General features: G+C 55.2%; 1 protein-coding gene across 8 annotated transcripts in view; it reads right to left on the bottom strand.

Annotated features, from left to right (window-relative positions):
* CROCC (ciliary rootlet coiled-coil, rootletin) overlaps window positions 1-16,728 on the bottom strand; it is a 61,341-nt gene continuing 44,613 nt past the window's right edge. For all 8 annotated transcript variants that reach the window (XM_035307885.3, XM_078330475.1, XM_078330476.1 and 5 more), the window contains 12 exons: window positions 15,303-15,470; window positions 13,023-13,395; window positions 7,322-7,491; window positions 7,097-7,217; window positions 6,648-6,811; window positions 4,787-5,002; window positions 3,875-4,099; window positions 2,971-3,120; window positions 2,451-2,651; window positions 2,137-2,268; window positions 1,260-1,442; window positions 1-571 (listed from right to left, as the gene is read on the bottom strand). In XM_035307885.3, coding sequence (XP_035163776.3) covers window positions 497-571; window positions 1,260-1,442; window positions 2,137-2,268; window positions 2,451-2,651; window positions 2,971-3,120; window positions 3,875-4,099; window positions 4,787-5,002; window positions 6,648-6,811; window positions 7,097-7,217; window positions 7,322-7,491; window positions 13,023-13,395; window positions 15,303-15,470 — 2,178 coding nt within the window. In that variant the 3' untranslated portion in view covers window positions 1-496. The remainder of the gene's footprint in view (window positions 572-1,259; window positions 1,443-2,136; window positions 2,269-2,450; window positions 2,652-2,970; window positions 3,121-3,874; window positions 4,100-4,786; window positions 5,003-6,647; window positions 6,812-7,096; window positions 7,218-7,321; window positions 7,492-13,022; window positions 13,396-15,302; window positions 15,471-16,728) is intronic.

The raw sequence follows: 16,728 nt of genomic DNA, 5'->3' as shown, positions 1-16,728 counted from the left end.
TTTTTAGAAAACGAAGTCTTGTTACAAAAAACAGTTCTGAACAGTTAACATTGTAAAAGTATAAAAATACAGGGACTCTGAGCACTCTGAGGAATCTCCTGACACACACGCTGAACTAAGGTGGAGAGATCTCTGGGAAGCTGGAGTCAGGGCCTGGGCCTGGTTCCCCTCCTTTCCCACAAGCCCGTGCTCCAGGGCTGACCAGAGAAAAGGGCTCTCCCCAACCCTGGCTATGGCTCAGCCTCTAAAAGAGGATCTTGTAAGATCTGCAGTGGCCTGTCCTGGAAGAGGGGGCTGGAATGAGTGGGCCCTGCTGGATGCTGGGAAGCCTCCAGGCCTGGAGCTGGAATACTCCTCCTCAGCCCTGACAGTGGAACACCTTCTTATCCCACCCCAGCTGGGGGCCCCCAAGGGACCAGGCTTTGGGGGTGCTTTCCAAAAGGAGGGCCCTCCCCTGACACGGGCACAGGGCTGTTCTCTAGATGCCAGCAGAGGCTCATTTCTCTGGGGAGCCAGAGGGTGGGGAGAAGGGTGCTGAGCTCCTTCGAAGCTCCTGCTGCAGTGTGGACACCTGGGGAAGGAGAAGGTTAGGCCAGCCAGGTCCTCAGCCTGGCTTCAGGAAAAGGGAGGCAGCTGGGGACCCGGAGGGACCCAGTGCCAGTTTCAGGAAAGGTCTGGCCTCACTGAAAGCCAGGGGCTATCCTGCCTTTCTCATTTTGTTTTCCTTACAGCAGAGTCAGGTGTCTTTGGGGGAGAACTCCACACCCATTCTTTATCCCCATCATCACTTGAGTAGGCGTGGCTCTAGCCCAGACCCAAGGGGTGGACATGTAACCTAGCCTGGCCTGGCAGAGCAGCATTGCCTGGCAGACAAGGCTGGCTCAGGCATAGTCAGGAAGGGGCATGTGATCTGAGTGGGCCAGTGAGGGACAGGCCTGGGGCTTCTGCAGCCGCTCTCCTCTGGGATGACAGGTTGCTGGAAGAACCAGAGGCTGGAGCTGCTGAGGCCACTCGGCCTCCCAGGGAGAAGGCTGCCCTGATGGAGCTAGGGGAGCAGAGCCCAGCAGGAAGGCCTGGGGCTCGGGAGCATCCCGTGGCCACTGGTCTGGTCTTGGGTGATACCAGCGCAGAGCCAATCACACTCTTTTTGGTTATGGGAGCCATCAACTGCTTATACCCACGAGGTCTTAACTGGCCCCCTCATCTTCCTCCAGCCCCACACATCCATCCTGGCCCAGCTTTCTGAGGGGGCCTGCTACCTGTTCCTCCAGCCCACGAACCCTCTGGCGGTGGGCCCGCTCTCGTGCCTCCAGGGTGCGCTCGGTCTGCGCCTGGGCACTGCGCAGGCGCTCCACCTCCTGCTGCAGCTCCCGCTGCTGCTGCTGTTCGTCCACCTCCAGCTGGGCTGGGCTGTGGCTCTGCTCCAGTGCCACCACCTGCGCCTGCAGGGAGGGGCTGCAGTCAGGGTTCCAGCCCAGCGTGAGTGTGTGTGTGCATCTGTTATAGGTTGTCAGGTGCCTCCCTGGGACACAGCCAGTGCAGAGGGAGAAGGCAGGAGAGATCCTTGTGTGTCCTCCATCCTGCCGGCCCTGACGGTGAGCCTGTGAGCCCAGGGTGAGTGCACTCAAAGACCCCCACTCAGGCAGGTATGTGCACTCATGCATGTGCGCGCATACACACACACACACACACACACACACGTCATACACACAGGCACAAAGGCAAGCATGTAAATACCTACTGGGTTCGCACAGGTGTATGTGTGTGCACAAAGGCCCAGCTCCCACATACATGAGAACATCTGTACACAGACCCATATTCACAATACCCGGACACACCACACCGTGTGCACGATTCATGCTCCATACACAAGAACGCTCACATGGATTCCCACTCTGCTGCATGTCCACAACATACATGAGCCCACAGGCTCACGTGCAAACAGGCCTTCAGTGTCTTCTGTACACCTTAGGGAGAACCCCTCCTTCCACCGCCTGGCTGGGTCACGCGGAAGGCTCAGGGCTCCCGGGGGAGGGGGTTGTGGGCTCTGGGCTGGGTGGGCTACCGGCTCCACCAGGATTGATGAGCACTCAGACCAGGGATGAAGCTGGGGTCCCAGGCTGGGTGGGGTCAGACCTCCAGCTGCTGGATCTGCCTCTGTGCCTCGGCCAGCTCCAGCTCAGCCCCTGTGAGAGTGCGGTCCAGGCGGCCCTTCTCTGCGCTCAGCCGCACTGTGTCTTCATGGCTGCGAAGCTTCTCCCGCTCCACCTAAGTGGTAGGGAGAGCAGAGATCAGGGTGCCAGGAGGCGCTTACCGAGGGGGCTCAGGGTCCTGAACCCCAGTGGAATAACCTAACCCCACCAGAGGCAGCAGACCCTGGGGATGTGCAGTGGACTCACCACGGCTAGGTCCCAGAGGAAGTGAGGGGAGAGCCTGGGGGAGCAGCCCACCTTGTCCAGCGTCCTCTTGAGGGCTACACGGTCCTTCTCCAGACGCAGGGCTGAGCGCTCCACCTCCCGCTTCTCGGCTTCCAGCTGAGCCAGGGCGTGCTGCAGGCTGCCCAGGCGCTCCTGCAGCAGCCGCCGCTCGTCCTGCAGCTTCTGGACCATGTGCAGGGCTGCAGCCTCGCCCTCCTGCCGCTGCCGCAGCACCTGAAACAGAAGCCAGGCAGGCCCCAAATCCCTCTGGGCCTGAGCATACTTTTCCGAAACTTGGAGAGAGTGAGGCTGGCCCGCTCACAGGGCAGCAACTGTGAGGCCCATATCAGAGAACTGTCACCCGAAGCCAGATGGTTCTCTCTCAGCCTCCGTCTCTCCATCTGTATAACAGGACTATGCGTTGAATGAACGATGCTTCCTTACCGGAGGCTGCGCCAGGGTTGGGGATGAGGTTGAGATGGGTGGGAGCATCCCCACCCTAGTCTAGGGCCTCACAGTCTTGGGGACAGAGCGGGTGCACCCTGGCCCTCACCTCCCGTAGCTGTTGTAGCTGGCCCTCGGCCTCCACCCGCTGCAGCTCCAGGTCAGCCACCTCGCCTCGCAACGTCTGCACCTGCTCACCCAGGGAGCTGCTCTGCTTCCGCGCCTCAGACAATGCCTGCCGGGCAGCGTCCAGCCGTTCCTGGGGGACAGGGGCTGATGGTACCAGGCTGGCCTGGGAGCCCCCAGGCGTCCCCTCTACTCTGCACTTCAGGCAGGTTCACAGCCCATGAAACAAGCAGTCATCTCACCTAGAGGGTGGGCCCCACGCCAGGCCCATCCCACGGCCTATCCACTGACCTGCGTAAGGTGGAAACCACTCAGACCCCAACTCTCCCCCAATAAACCATGCACCTGGGTCCACCCAAGTTCATACTAGTAGTCTTGTCTTTTTTTTTTTTTTTTTTGAGACAGAGTCTCACTCTGTTGCCCAGGCTGGAGTGCAATGACACGATCTTGGCTTACTGCAACCTCCGCCTCCGGGGTTCAAGTGATTCTCCTGCCTCAGCCTCTTGAGTAGCTGGGATTACAGGCGCCTACCACCACGACCAGCTAATTTTTGTATTTTTAGTAGAGATGGGGTTTCACCATGTTGTCCAGGCTGGTCTCAAACTCCTGACCTGAGGTTGATCCACCCGCCTCGGCCTCCCAAAGTGCTGGGATTACAGGCGTGAGCCACCACACCCAGCCAGTTTTGTCTTCTTATGGGACATACCTAGAGCCTCCTCTCATTGGCTGATGCTCTATTGGGCCCACTCCCCCTTCAAAGCCTCCTCTCATTGGCTCCAACTGACTGCCCCGTTGTCTGGCTCTTTACAGGTCCCCCCCGCCCAAGACTGCTCTTACTGGCTGACTCACTCACTGGGCCCACCTCAGCCAGACCCGGGGCCCCAGACCTGGAGCACTTGGCGGTCATGTTCACAGGCAGTCAAAGCCTTCTGTAGATGCAGGTTCTTGTCCTGGGTGCTGTTGAGGCTGGCGCTGCTCTGGGCCAGGGCCTCTGTCAGGCCCCGCACCTTGTCCCTCAGGGCCCCCTCGCTTTCCTCCACCTTGGCCAGGGCCCCATTCAGCCGCTCCACAGTCAGCTGCAGGGTCCCTGCTTTCACCTCGCTGTCCGCCACCTGGCAGAAGGACAGCCAGAACCATTAAGGGGCTGTTGCCATCTGGTCTCTACACCTCTGCCCCTACTGTGACGTCCACCTGGCATGCCCAATCCACGCCTTCCCACAGCTCCCTGGGCATCCATAATTGAGACCCAACTGTTCTAAGCACTCCCAGTAGCTCAGCCTATTGCAACCTGGGCACCTTCCACTGCTGGCTATTTGTGCCCAGAGTGCCATCAACCCAGTTGTCTCAGACTCCCTGGTCTCCTTCTTGTCCTCATTCCCCTCCCCTTTCTGCTGTGGAGGAGAAAGGGTAACTACCACAACCCTAACATTTTCTATTTTTGACTTTGGTGGGTGTTCAGGTAAGGCTAGCAGAATTACTGAACGTTCCAGTTACAGCTTAGCTTCCTAGCAGTTAAGGCAAAAAGGGAAACGAGTGAAACCCACATCTCTTAACTCATCCCAAAGGGCTCCTATGCATGCAGATTCAGTCATCAAATAGTCCTGAATTCGAATTTTGCCTATGCCTCTTACTAGCTACAGAATCTTAGACAATGACATTACCTCTCAGCCTCCATTTGTCCATCTGTAAAATCGGGATGTTGGTAATACTTGCCTCACGGGGTTGTGCAGTGTAGTGCCTACAAAGCTCTTGGCACAGGGCACACAGGTGCTGTGGCTGTGATTTGGGGAGGAGCTCACCTGTCTCTGCAGGGAGTCCACCCGATCCTGAAGAGCCTGGGCCTGGGCCTCACGGTCGCTCAGGCCCAGGCGGCTGCGCTGCAGCTCCCCCTCAAGCGAGCGCCGCTGCAGCTCCAGCTTGACGGTGCGGCTCTCAGAGGCGTCCAGGACCTCCTTCAGGCGCCGCTTGTCACCCTCCAGCTTTGTTTCATTGGCCTTCATCTTGCTGATCTTCTCCTGCAGGTCGTGCAGGGCTCAGGCCCAGACGTGCACCCGCACCCTTCCCGCACATGCCCTGGGCCCCTTAGAGGAAAGTGGGGAACAGCCTTGAAGGGTGACTGGTGTGACCCTGGGGCCAGCCTGGGACCCTCTGAGGGCCTTGGTCTCCCCATGTGTTCCCAGGATGAGTGGATGTGAAGATCCCTGAGACCACCTTCCAGTTTTAGCCCAGGCCAACAGGCTGTGGAACCCAGACTGCCCCTTTCCGCTCTCTGGCCCCATTTCCTATCTGTACAGTGGGTACACTGGATTGGTCCCAGGGAACCACAACATGGGTGCTCACAGGAGCCCTGAGGTGGGGGCAGTAGAAATGCAGATTCCAGGGCTCTTCTCCTGCCCCGCTGACTCCCGTGCAAACTGAGCCGAGCCTGGCAGTTCCGAGAGGCCCTGCTATTCTAGGGTTTCAGGTGATGATTCCTCCTCTCCTGCCCAGAGTCAGCCAGTGAAGACAGTCTGGGGAGTGGGGATGGGACAGGGAGGCAGACTAGGGGTCCTCCCATCCCTGGTACTATCCTAGAGACAGGGTAGGTCAACAGGGGGTGTTATTTGCCCTCCCCAGCCCCCATCCTGAGCCTGGCCCCTCTGCCATCCTGCCCAGAGCCCCAGCCCTGCCGTCTGGGGCCCCCACTCTGGCTCCTGCCCAGCTTTGTTCCTGGCCTCCTCCTGCAGCCCCTGTGCCTGGGCCCATGGCCAGAGCTGAAGCCACAGACACAACAATCCAGCTAAGCTCGGCCCCAGGCCAGAGGCTGGGGCGGCGGGGGTTGGGGGGGAGGTGTGGAGGAGGCAGTAATGTAAGGACAGGCTGGGGAGGGCAGAGGGGGACTTTGGCTGCAAGAAGGCTCTGCACTGTCACTACCAGGGCCTGAGCTTCCTGCCCCAGACAGACGGACACACACACCAGCACATACAGATGTCCCCCAAACACACATAAAAAACCCAGAATGCGCTCGTGTGGCCACACAGAGATATAAAACAGAGATCCCCTGCACACCACCTGTGGTAAGAGCCTGTGTGTATCCTCCCTGTGGACAATCACTGCTCCTCCTTTTACAGATGAGGAAAATGAAAACCAGGCAGATGACGACTCAAAGCCCAAGCTCTTTTTCTTTCTTTCTTCTTTATGGAGGCAGGGTCTCGCTGTCTGCCTTGCTAGAGTGCAGTGGCACCATCACAGCTCACTGCAGCTTCGACCTCCCAGACTCCAGCAATCTTCCCTTCAGCCTCCGAAGCAGGACTACAGGCCCATACCACCAAGGCCAGCTAATTTTTGTATTTTTCATAGAGATGGGGTTTCACCATGTTCCCCAGGCTGGTATCAAACTCCTGGGCTCAAGGGATCCACCCACCTTAGCCTCCAAAAGTGCCAGGATTACAGGTGTGAGCTAATGCACCCTGACTGAGCTCTTTTTTCTACAGCCTAGTGAGCACAAGTGACATGAGATGATGGAGCCTGAACATAGTTTCACAGAGTCGCAGGCTGGCCACCTCAGTGGCTTGCAGAGAGACTCAGGCAGACAGACACAGGGAGACACACGGTAGGAGTTGGACACCCACTCCTGGACACAGATTCCCCCTCACCCACTGGCCCTCAGCTCCTGCCCACCTGGCTGGCCCGGAGCTCGCTCTCAGTGGCCTGCAGGCTCCTCTCCAGTGTGGCCACCTGGTCCAGCGTGGCCCGGCGCTCCCGCTCGCTGCGCCGCACACTCTCCTCCTGCAGTGCCAGCTCCGCCTGGACCCCGCTCAGCCGTCCATCCACACTGCGCCGGGCTGCAGCCACCACCCACCCCGTCAGGCATGGGAATGGCCAAGCACAGCCCTGAGACCCAAACCAGGCCACAAAATGTCCAGCCTGCACTCCACCCAGCACAGGGCCTGTCTGCACCCTTTACAGTGTGCGGGCCTACACAAAGGTGAGGCTGACCAAGCTGGATGTAATAGCCCTGAGTCAGGTCACAGGGGCCACGGCAGGGTCAGAGGCCAATACCCCCGGCTCCTGCCTCAACTACCCAAAACACAGGAGAGAGAACAGGGACCCCCGAGTATCAAACTCACCTTCCTCACTCTCAGCCACCACCTTCTGCAGCTGCCTGGCCCTTGACGTCGCGCTGTCCCTCTCAGCCTCCATCTCAGCCAGCTGGCGATTCAGGGCACTGGTCTGGGTCCGAAGTTCGTCCTGCAGCCCCGACATGGGGGAACAAAGGAAGACCCGGGCTCTGACACCTTGCAACCCCTCCAGGGTCCTCCAGGTTCCCTATCCAGCCACACACCCAGGCTTACCCGTTCTCTTTGGGCGCTCCGAAGCTCCTGCAGGAATTCCCGGAGGGCCCCACGCACTGCCTCTGGGTCCAGGTCTGGAGGAGCTGGGGAGGTAGCAGGTCCTGGAGATGGTGGCTGGGACCCAGGGCTGCATTCTAAGGCGCTAGGGCTGCTGAGCCCTTCCCTACTTCCTAGAAGAGAAGATGCTAAGGAATGCAGGAGCCATGGGCCTTCCATGTACCTCACTCACTCCCATCCCTGCTGCTCCCAACCGCCCTCAGAATCAAGCCCAACCTCTGCTATAGCCTAGGGGCCTTCTTGCCCATCTAGCTGAAACACTCTCACCCTTTACAAAATGGCCACCCTGCATCCATGTTGTAGAACATTCTCTGTCCCAGTCCTAGGACCTCTGTGCATGCTGCTCCCCCTCTCCCCATGGCCTCTCTTTGCCTGGCCCAGCCTTTAGGATACCCCACCCCCCACCCACAGAGGCCTCCCTGGCCCCAGGCTGGATTAGAGTGAGCACATCCCACCCTCAGGGGGGCCTGATGTCTGCCACCCCACCTAGACCACAAGCACCATGAGGGCTGGGCCTCCTCCCTTCCATCCACCACTGTTCCCAGGTGATGCCACTGCATCACCTCAACGTCTCTCCGGACTGAGCACCTACTGTGCCAGGCGCTTCATCTTTATGACAACTTCCTGACAGGTAAGGAACAGTTTACCCTCTTCCCAGGTAAAGCTGGCTCAAAGCAGTTAAGTGATTTGCTTGTTCTCTTGACTGGGTTTGGTGGCTCATGCCTGTAATTCCAGCACTGTGGGGACTGAGGCGGGCGGCTCACTTGAGGTCAGGAGTTCAAGACCAGCCTGGCCAACATGGTGAAACCCTGTCTCTACTGAAAATACAAAAATTGGCTGGGTATGGTGTCTCACGCCTGAAATTCCAACACTCTGGGAGGCCGAAGTGGGTGGATCACCTGAGATCAGGAGTTCGAGACCAGCTTGGCCAACGTAGTGAAACCCCATTTCTACTAAAAATACAAAAATCAGCAGGGTGTGATGGCATGTACCTGTAATCCCAGCTACTCAAGAGGCTGAGGCTGGAGAATTGCTTGAACCTGGGAGGCAGAGCTTGCAGTGAGCTGAGATCGAACCACTGCACTCCAGCCTGAGCGACAGAGTGAGACTCTGTCTCAAAATAATAAATAAATAAAATTTAGAAAGTAGCTGGACATGGTGGCCCACCTTTACAGTCCCAGCTACTGAAGAGGCTGAGGTCTGGAGACTGAGGCAGGAAAATCACTTGAACCCCGGAGACAGAGGTTACAGTAAGTTGAGATAGTGCCACTGCACAGCAGGCTGGGTGACAGAGTGAGACTCCATCTCAAAAAAAAAAAGTGGACTGGGCAGGGCGGCTCATGCCCAGCACTTTGGAAGGCCCAGGCAGGCGGATCACCTGAAGTCAGGAGTTCAAGACCAGTCAGGCCAACATGGTGAAATCCTGTCTCTACTAAAAATACAAAAAATTAGCCAGGCACAGTGGCGCACACCTGTAGTCCCAGCTATTCGGGAGGCTGAGGCAGGAGAATCGCTTGAACCTAGGAGGAGGTTGCAGTGAGCCGAGATGGCACCACTGCACTCCAGGACAGGCAACAGAGCGAGACTTCAACTTAAAAAAAAAAATGTGATTCGCTTGTTCCCAATGCTGGAAAGTTTCAGAGCTAAGATGGGAACCCAGGCAGCCCGACTCCCTGGCAGAAAATTGTGTACTCTGCTTGGAGTGAAGGCTTGGGGAGGTGGAGGGGGCAGGGTGGGTAGAACCAGGGCGCGACCTGGAGGCTGGCACTGGAACTGCAGGACAAGGGTCCTGCCATGAGCATACTGCCTCAGCGACGGCAGAGCAACACCAAAACTGCCCGGCAGCCACAAACTTGGTCACCACCCAAAGGGCCCCACTCAGAGGTTCCCAAAGGAGCAGGCCTGCCCCTGGGGCCTCCAGCACTACAAGGTCCCATGATCTCGGGGTAAAAGTCCTGCAATGTCTACTGCAGCAAGCCCTTCATCCCCACCCCTCACTCTCCTGCTTGATGCTCTGGGACTGCCAGCCCCTGCTGTCCACAGGAAAGGGTGCCTCCACTTCAGACCTCCCCACTGGCCCCGAGTCCCAGCTCACAACCGCTCTCCCCTTCCCCATCACCTCCTCAGTGAGGGACCTGCTGCCCCTACATAAACAGCCCTGGTCCCTCCCTTGGCTTTTCCCCATTTTTTTTGTTGTTGTGACAAAACATATATAACATAAAAGTGTCCCAGTTTCACCATTTTTTTTTTAGACAGGGTCTTGCTCTGTTGCCCAGGCTGGAGTACAGTGGTATGATCAAAGCTCATTGTAGCCTTGACTTCACAGGCTCAATAGAGCCTCCTACCTCAGCATCCCAAGTAGCTGGGACTACAGGCATGTGCCACCATGCCTAGCTAATTGTTGTTGTTGTTGTTTTATAGAGATGGGGTTTCGCCACGTTGATAGGGCTGGTCTCGAACTCCTGGACTCAAGTGATCCACCCCCCTCAGCCCCATAAAGTGCTGAGATTACAGGTGTGAGCCACTGCACCCAGCCCATTTTTACTTTTCTTTCCTTTTTTTTTTTTGTGGAGACAGAATTTTGCTCTTGTTGCCCAGGCTGGAGTGCAATGGTGCAATCTCAGCATCTCAGCTCACTGCAATCTCCACCTCCCGGGTTCAAGCGATTCTCCTGCCTCAGGCTCCTGAGTAGCTGCGATTACAGGTGTGCACCACCGTGCCTGGCTAATTTTTTGTATTTTTTTTTTTTAGTAGAAGTGGAGTTTCATCATGTTAGCCAAGCTGGTCCTCAACTCCTGACTTCAGGTGATCCACCCACCTAGGCCTCCAAAGGGCTGAGATTACAAGCATAAGCTACTGTGCCTGGCACATTTTTACCATTTTTTTTTCTTTTTTTTTTGAGACGGAGTTTCGCTCTTGTTACCCAGGCTGGAGTGCAATGGCGCCATCTCGGCTCACCGCAACCTCCGCCTCCTGGGTTCAGGCAATTCTCCTGCCTCAGCCTCCTGAGCAGCTGGGATTACAGGCGCGCGCCACCATGCCCAGCTAATTTTTTGTATTTTTAGTAGAGACGGGGTTTCACCATGTTGACCAGGATGGTCTCGATCTCTTGACCTCGTGATCCACCCGCCTTGGTCTCCCAAAGTGCTGGGATTACAGGCTTGGGCCACCGACATTTTCACCATTTTTAAGTGTACAACTGAGTGGCATGAATTACAATCACTGTTGTGCAGCCATTACTATCATCTGTTCCCAGATCATCCCGACTAGAGTTTGGCCCAATAGGTCAGGAGTGGCCGGGCGCTGTGGCTCACACCTATAATCCCAGCACTTTGGGAGGCCGAGGCGGGTGGATCACGAGGTCAAGAGATCGAGACCATCCTGGTCGACAAGGTGAAACCCCGTCTCTACTAAAAACACAAAAATTAGCTGGGCATAGTGGTGTGCACCTGTAGTCCCAGCTACTTGGGAGGCTGAGGCAGGAGAATTGCTTGAACCCAGGAGGTGGAGGTTGCGGTGAGCCGAGATCATGCCATTGCACTCCAGTCTGGGTAACAACAGCGAAACTCCGTCTCAAAAAATAAAAAAAAATAGGAGTTTGAGACCAGCCTGACCAACATGGTGAAACCCCATTTCTAATAAATATATATATATATATATATTATCCGGGTGTGTAATGGCTCACATCTGTAATCCCAGCACTTTGGGAGGCTGAGGTGGGCAGATTACTTAAAGTCAGGAGTTCAAGACTCGACTGGCCAACATGGTAAAACCCTGTCTGTACTAAAAATACAAAAATTAGCCAGGTATGCCTGAGGCAGGCGAATCACTTTAACCCGGGAGGCAGAGACTGCATGGGCTGAGATCATGCCACCGCACTCCAGCCTGGGCAAAAGAGCGAGACTCCATCTTAAAAAAAAAAGACAAATTAAAAACAATATATTATTAACAACTATTTCCATTTAACTGTATTTGGTATTGTGAGTAACCTAAAGATGACTGAAAGTATATGGCAGTGTGCACATATGTAATATGCAAGTACTATGCCGCTTCATATCAAGGACTTGAGCATGCACCAATTTTGGTATCCAATGGGGTCCTAGAACCAATCCCCCTTGGACACCAAGGACACTGTCCTTTGTCACAGCAGCTTTGGCAAACTAGGATAGCCCCAAACAGAAACTTTAACTATTATATAAAGCAATAACCCGCCTGAATCCTCAGCCCTTAGTAACCTGTAATCTGTTTTGTCTCTACGAATTTCTTTATTCTAAATATTTCACGTAAGTGGAATCATACTGTATTGGTCCTTTGGTGACATGGATTTCGCTTAGCTCAATGTTGTCAAGGTTTATTCGTGTTATGGCATGTATCAGAATGTCATTCCTTTTGAAGGCCGGATAATATTCCATGGTCTGTCCACACTGCATTTGGTTTATGCATTCATCTGCAGATGGACTTTTGGGTTGTTTCCTTTGACTATTTTGAGTAATGCTGTAATGAGCACTGGTGCTCAAATATCTGCTCACGCCCGTTTCCAGTTCTTTTGGGTATATACCTACAAGTGGAATTGCTGGGTCTACAGTAATTCTATTTTTAGCGTCCTAAGGAACTGCCAAATCATTTTCCACAGTGACTGCAGCATTTTACATTCCCACCAGCAATGTCCCATGCCTGGTTTTTCCTTTGGAAGGATTTCCTAGAAGGGGTCAGGCCTGGCGGTGTATCTATTTGAGGGAGATGTTGGGGTCACAGGCATGGTGTGGACCTGGGGATGAGAGGCTGAAGAAAATAGGGTGTTGCTGGAGAGAGGGCAGGGTCAATGAAGGATGGAGGCTCAGAAAATCAGAAAAGGAGTCAAGGGCATTAAAATCCTCCATCTCCCAATCCAGGAAAGGCGTGGTGGAGCAGACTTTGGGAGGCTGAGGGGGGAGGATTGCTTGAGTCCAGCAGTTCGAGATCAGCCACATGGCGATCTCTACTAAAAATACAAAAATTAACCAGATGTGGTAGCGTATGCCTGTAGTCCCAGCTACTTAGGAGGTTGAGGTGGGAGGATCACTTGAGCCCAGGAGGCAGAGGTTGCAGTGAGCTGAGATCACACTACTACACTTCAGGGTGACAGAGTGAGACCCTGTCTCAAAAACTAAAAATAACCACCTCCCCTCCCCGCAAAAAGCAGCGACCTAGACCGGGTGCTGTGGCTCATTCCTGTAATCCCAACACTTTGAGAGGCAGAGACAGGAGGATCGCTTGAAGCCAGGCGTTTAAGACCAGCCTGGGCAACATTGAGAGCCCGTCTCTACAAAAACTACAAAAATTAGCTGGGCGTGGTGTTACACCTGTATCCCAGCTACTCAGGAGGCTGAGGAGGGAGGATCAATTGAGCCCGGACAACAGAGGCCTTGTCTAAAAAAAAAAAGCGCCCTAGAGAAACATGGATCAGTGAAGGGAGGGGCCTCGGTAATGGGGCGGGACTAAGAAGTGAGCTTCGGTGGAGGGGCGTGGCCCAGTGAAAGGCGGGCTCCTTGGGCCCAGGCTGGTCTTAAACCTCCTTGGAACCCAACTGTAACGTGGGGTCACGTTACACCTCAGTGCGGCCCGCCCACCTCCCCCCTTCTCTGTCGCCCTGCGCTGTGCTTACCTCTAGCGGGCGCATCCCGGGCAGGGGAGCTGGGCACTGGTTGCGGGGCTGGGCTGGGCGCGCGACCAAGGCCAAGGCCCCGGCGCAGAGCTGAGCGCAGGCCGCCCAGCTGGGCCTCTGCCGCGCGCCGCTGCGCCTCCACGCGGGCCAGCTCGGCCTCCAGGCCTTGTGCCCGGCCCTCGGCCGCGCTCAGCCGCAGGCCCAGCTCTGCAGCCTCGGCCCGCGCCGCCTCCAGCTTCAGCTCCAGGCCGCGGGCGTGGTCCAGCTGCTGCTTTTCAGTGGCGCGTGCCTCCTCCAGGGAGCCCAGCAGGCCTCGTTCGCGGGTTCGGAACTCGCCTTCTTGTTCCTGCAGCTTCCGCTGGGCTACCTGGAGCTGGAGTGATGTCAGGAGGTGGGGTCGGCAAGACCTCCCCCAACCCGATGCCCCACCCCCAAGGCCCAGACTGGAGCCCCACCATCCTTGGCTGTGTGATCAGCACAGCTCTGGCTCCTTTAGTGCTCACCACTCAGGCAGGCACGCAGTGCAAAAACATCCCCGGAGTTTGGGAGAAAATACTAGAATTTGTTTATTTTGTTGATTTGTTGTTTTTTTGAGACAGAGTTTCGCTCTTGTTGCCCAGGCTGGAGTGAAGTAATCAACCTCACTTTACAGAAGATGAAACAAGCACAGAGATGCTAAATGACTTGTCTAAGGCCACAGAGTTAGTAAACTGCAGAGCTGGGATTCAAAGCCAGGCACTCTAGCTCCAGAGGCTTTTTTTTGTTTTTGTGGGGTTTTTTTGTTTTTGGAGACGGAGTCTAGCTCTGTCGCCCAGGCTGGGGTGCAGTGTTGCAGTCTCCGCTCACTGCAACCTCCACCTCCCAGGTTTAAGTGATCCTCCCACCTCCGGAGTAGCTGGGATTACAGGCGAGCACCATCACACCCAGCTAATTTTTTTATTTTTAGTAGAGACAGGATTTCGCCATGTTGGCCAGACTGGTCTCAAACTCGTGGCCTTAAGTGATCCACCAGCCTCGGCTTCCCACAGTTGCTGGGATCACAGGCGTGAGCCACCCTGCACAGCTGTTTTTGTTGTTCTTTTTTAGCTTAACAGCAGCTTATTAATCACATGTACTCCCTGCTAACCTGGGGGTTAGGGGAAGGCAGGGAAGTGGGGAAGGGAAGTGCATACCACACAGGGCCACACAGGGGCTGCGGGCTGCAGTTGGGAACAGTTAACAGCCAGGAAGGTTAAGTGCCTACTGGTTCCAGAGGGAGGTGTGTCCAGAGGCTGTTCCCTTAACCACTAGGCTATAATGCCCCTTCTTACACATAATTAATCAACAAATCTGCACACAGTGGGGCAGGCACTAAAAAATTATTTACTGATGGCATGCGTGGTCACAGACACAAAGCCACCCCTGCCGTTTAGAGAGCCTCTCACAGTCACCAGTTTCACAGGAAACCCCAACTACTGAGCAACTGGGTGCCAGGACCTGTGCCAGGGCACTTCATACATGCCCTGCTATGCTAGCCCGTCTCCCGTGATCGCTCTGAGGCACAGGATGAAGTGGCTTGGTCCAGGCCGTTCAACAGACTCATGGTGGTGAAACAGCCGGAAAAGGCAGAGTGGAAAGCGTGTGGGCTTTGGAGTCAGACAGACCTGGGTGGCTGTGTGACTGTGGGTAGATCCCCTGGCCTCTGTGAGTGCTCTGTAAGATGGGGCTAATGGTAGGATGGGCACAGTAGCTCACACCTGTAATCCCAGCAGTTTGGGAAGCCGCAGCAGGTGGATCATCTGAGGTCAGGAGAGTTCCAGAGCGGCCTGACCAACATGGTAAAAATACAAAAAAATTAGCTGGGCATGGCAGCGGGCACCTGTAATCCCAGCTACTAAGGAGGCTGAGGCAGAAGAATCGCTTAAACCTGGGAGGTGGAGGCTGTAGTGAGCCAAGATCGCACCATTGCATTCCAGCCTGGGCGACAGAGTGAGACACCATTTAAAAAAAAAAAGAATTGGGCTAACAGTACTTACCCCATGGGGCTTCTGGGAGAATCAAACAAGGGCGTATCTACAGGACCTTCCGCACCTGTTCTGTGATGGCACACAGTAGACCCACTATTCTTTGGATTGTTATTATTTGGGTGGTTGTTATTATAATTGGGGAAGAGTCTCAAGAAGTGGGGGAAGGAAGAAGCCCTAGGAAGTAGCCTTTCAGAATAAGCCCGCCATTCAGGTGCCCACCTGCTTCTTGTTGGGGGGAGGAAGGATGCACCAGCCTGCCCACCTGCCCAGTTACCTCCTGCCGCATCACCTCCAGTCTGGCCTCGCCCTTCAGCAGCCTCTGCCTGAGGCCCAGCGTCTCCCGTCGGCTCTCTTTCTCTGCCCGCTCACCCAGCACCAGGCGGCCCTGCAGCTCTGCCAGCTCCCGGCCCAGCCTGGTGTTCTCACTGTCCAGCACCTTCATCTGTGAGAGAGTGGGAATGGCAGCAGGTTCAGCTCGGCCCCTGTACCCCCAGTCCTGGCCCCAGAACACTCGGGACCTACTGCTCTAGGGACATATGCATCAAATGCCACCCCATACCCACTGGGAGCCAGCCTCTAGATAACCACACTGAGCTCGAGCGATGCCAGGCACTTGGGCACCAGTGGCCTGTTTACCGTTTAATCAATGGACCAAAACTACCTTTCATGAGTGGATGGGTATAATAGGAGGGCTCAGCCCTTAGCAGACCAGGCGCTCACCGGACGGAACCACACCTGGGTTTCTTTCACCTCTGCAATGGTGATGAACATTTTTGGAGCACTTACCACCTGTGTCCAGGCCTGTTCTAAGCACTGCAGTTACATTAACTCATTTAATCTTCGTACAATGCTCTATGAGGTAGGTAGTAACACTATCCCTGTTTAACAGATGAGAAAACAGCCTCATAGAGTCAAAGTAACCTGCCCGAGGTCACACAGCCCATACACAGCAGACTGGGATTCAATCTGAGACAAGCACAATGTTCTAAGCCCCTATTTCTCCACAGGGGCAAGTGGGGGTACTGCCTACCTACCCCACGGTGCTACGGCAGGATTAACACGAGATGCCATAGCGTGCAACACACCCAGCAAGAGCTTGGCACACAAATGTTAGTTCCTTTCAGGGAGTCTTTTGGTTTCTCAGGAAGGGGCCTGGGTGAAGGGGGCTGTGGTGGGAGATGGAAAGGATTTGTTCTCTTTTTTTGGGGGGACGGAGTCTCACTCTGTCACCCAGGCTGGAGTGCAATAGTGTGATCTTGGCTCACTGCAGCCTCCGCCTCTTGGGTTCAAGCAATTCTCCTGCCTCAGCCTCCCAAGTAGCTGGGATTGCAGGTGTGTGCCACCAGGCCCAGCTAATGTTTTGTATCTTTAGTAGAGACATTTCACCGTGTTGGCCATGCTAGTCTCGAACTCCTGACCACCTTGGCCTCCCAAAGTGCTGGGATTATAGGTGTTAGCCACCGATCCTGGTGGAGGATTTGTTATTTCGGCTCTGGTATCTCTGGGTATCACAATATATCTGACTATCCTGTTGTGATAGGACTTTTTTAATTAAAAAAAGTTTGGTGGAGGGCCAGGCATGGTGGCTCACACCTATAATCCCACCACTTTGGGAGGCTGAGGTGGGTGGATCACCTTACATCAGGAGTTCAAGACCAGCCTGACCAACATAGTGAAACCCTGTCTCTGCTAAAAATACA

This window comes from Callithrix jacchus, chromosome 7, assembly GCF_049354715.1.
Source record: "Callithrix jacchus isolate 240 chromosome 7, calJac240_pri, whole genome shotgun sequence".
Taxonomy (NCBI): Eukaryota; Metazoa; Chordata; class Mammalia; order Primates; family Cebidae; genus Callithrix; species Callithrix jacchus.
This window is presented reverse-complemented; position numbering and strand designations above follow the sequence as displayed.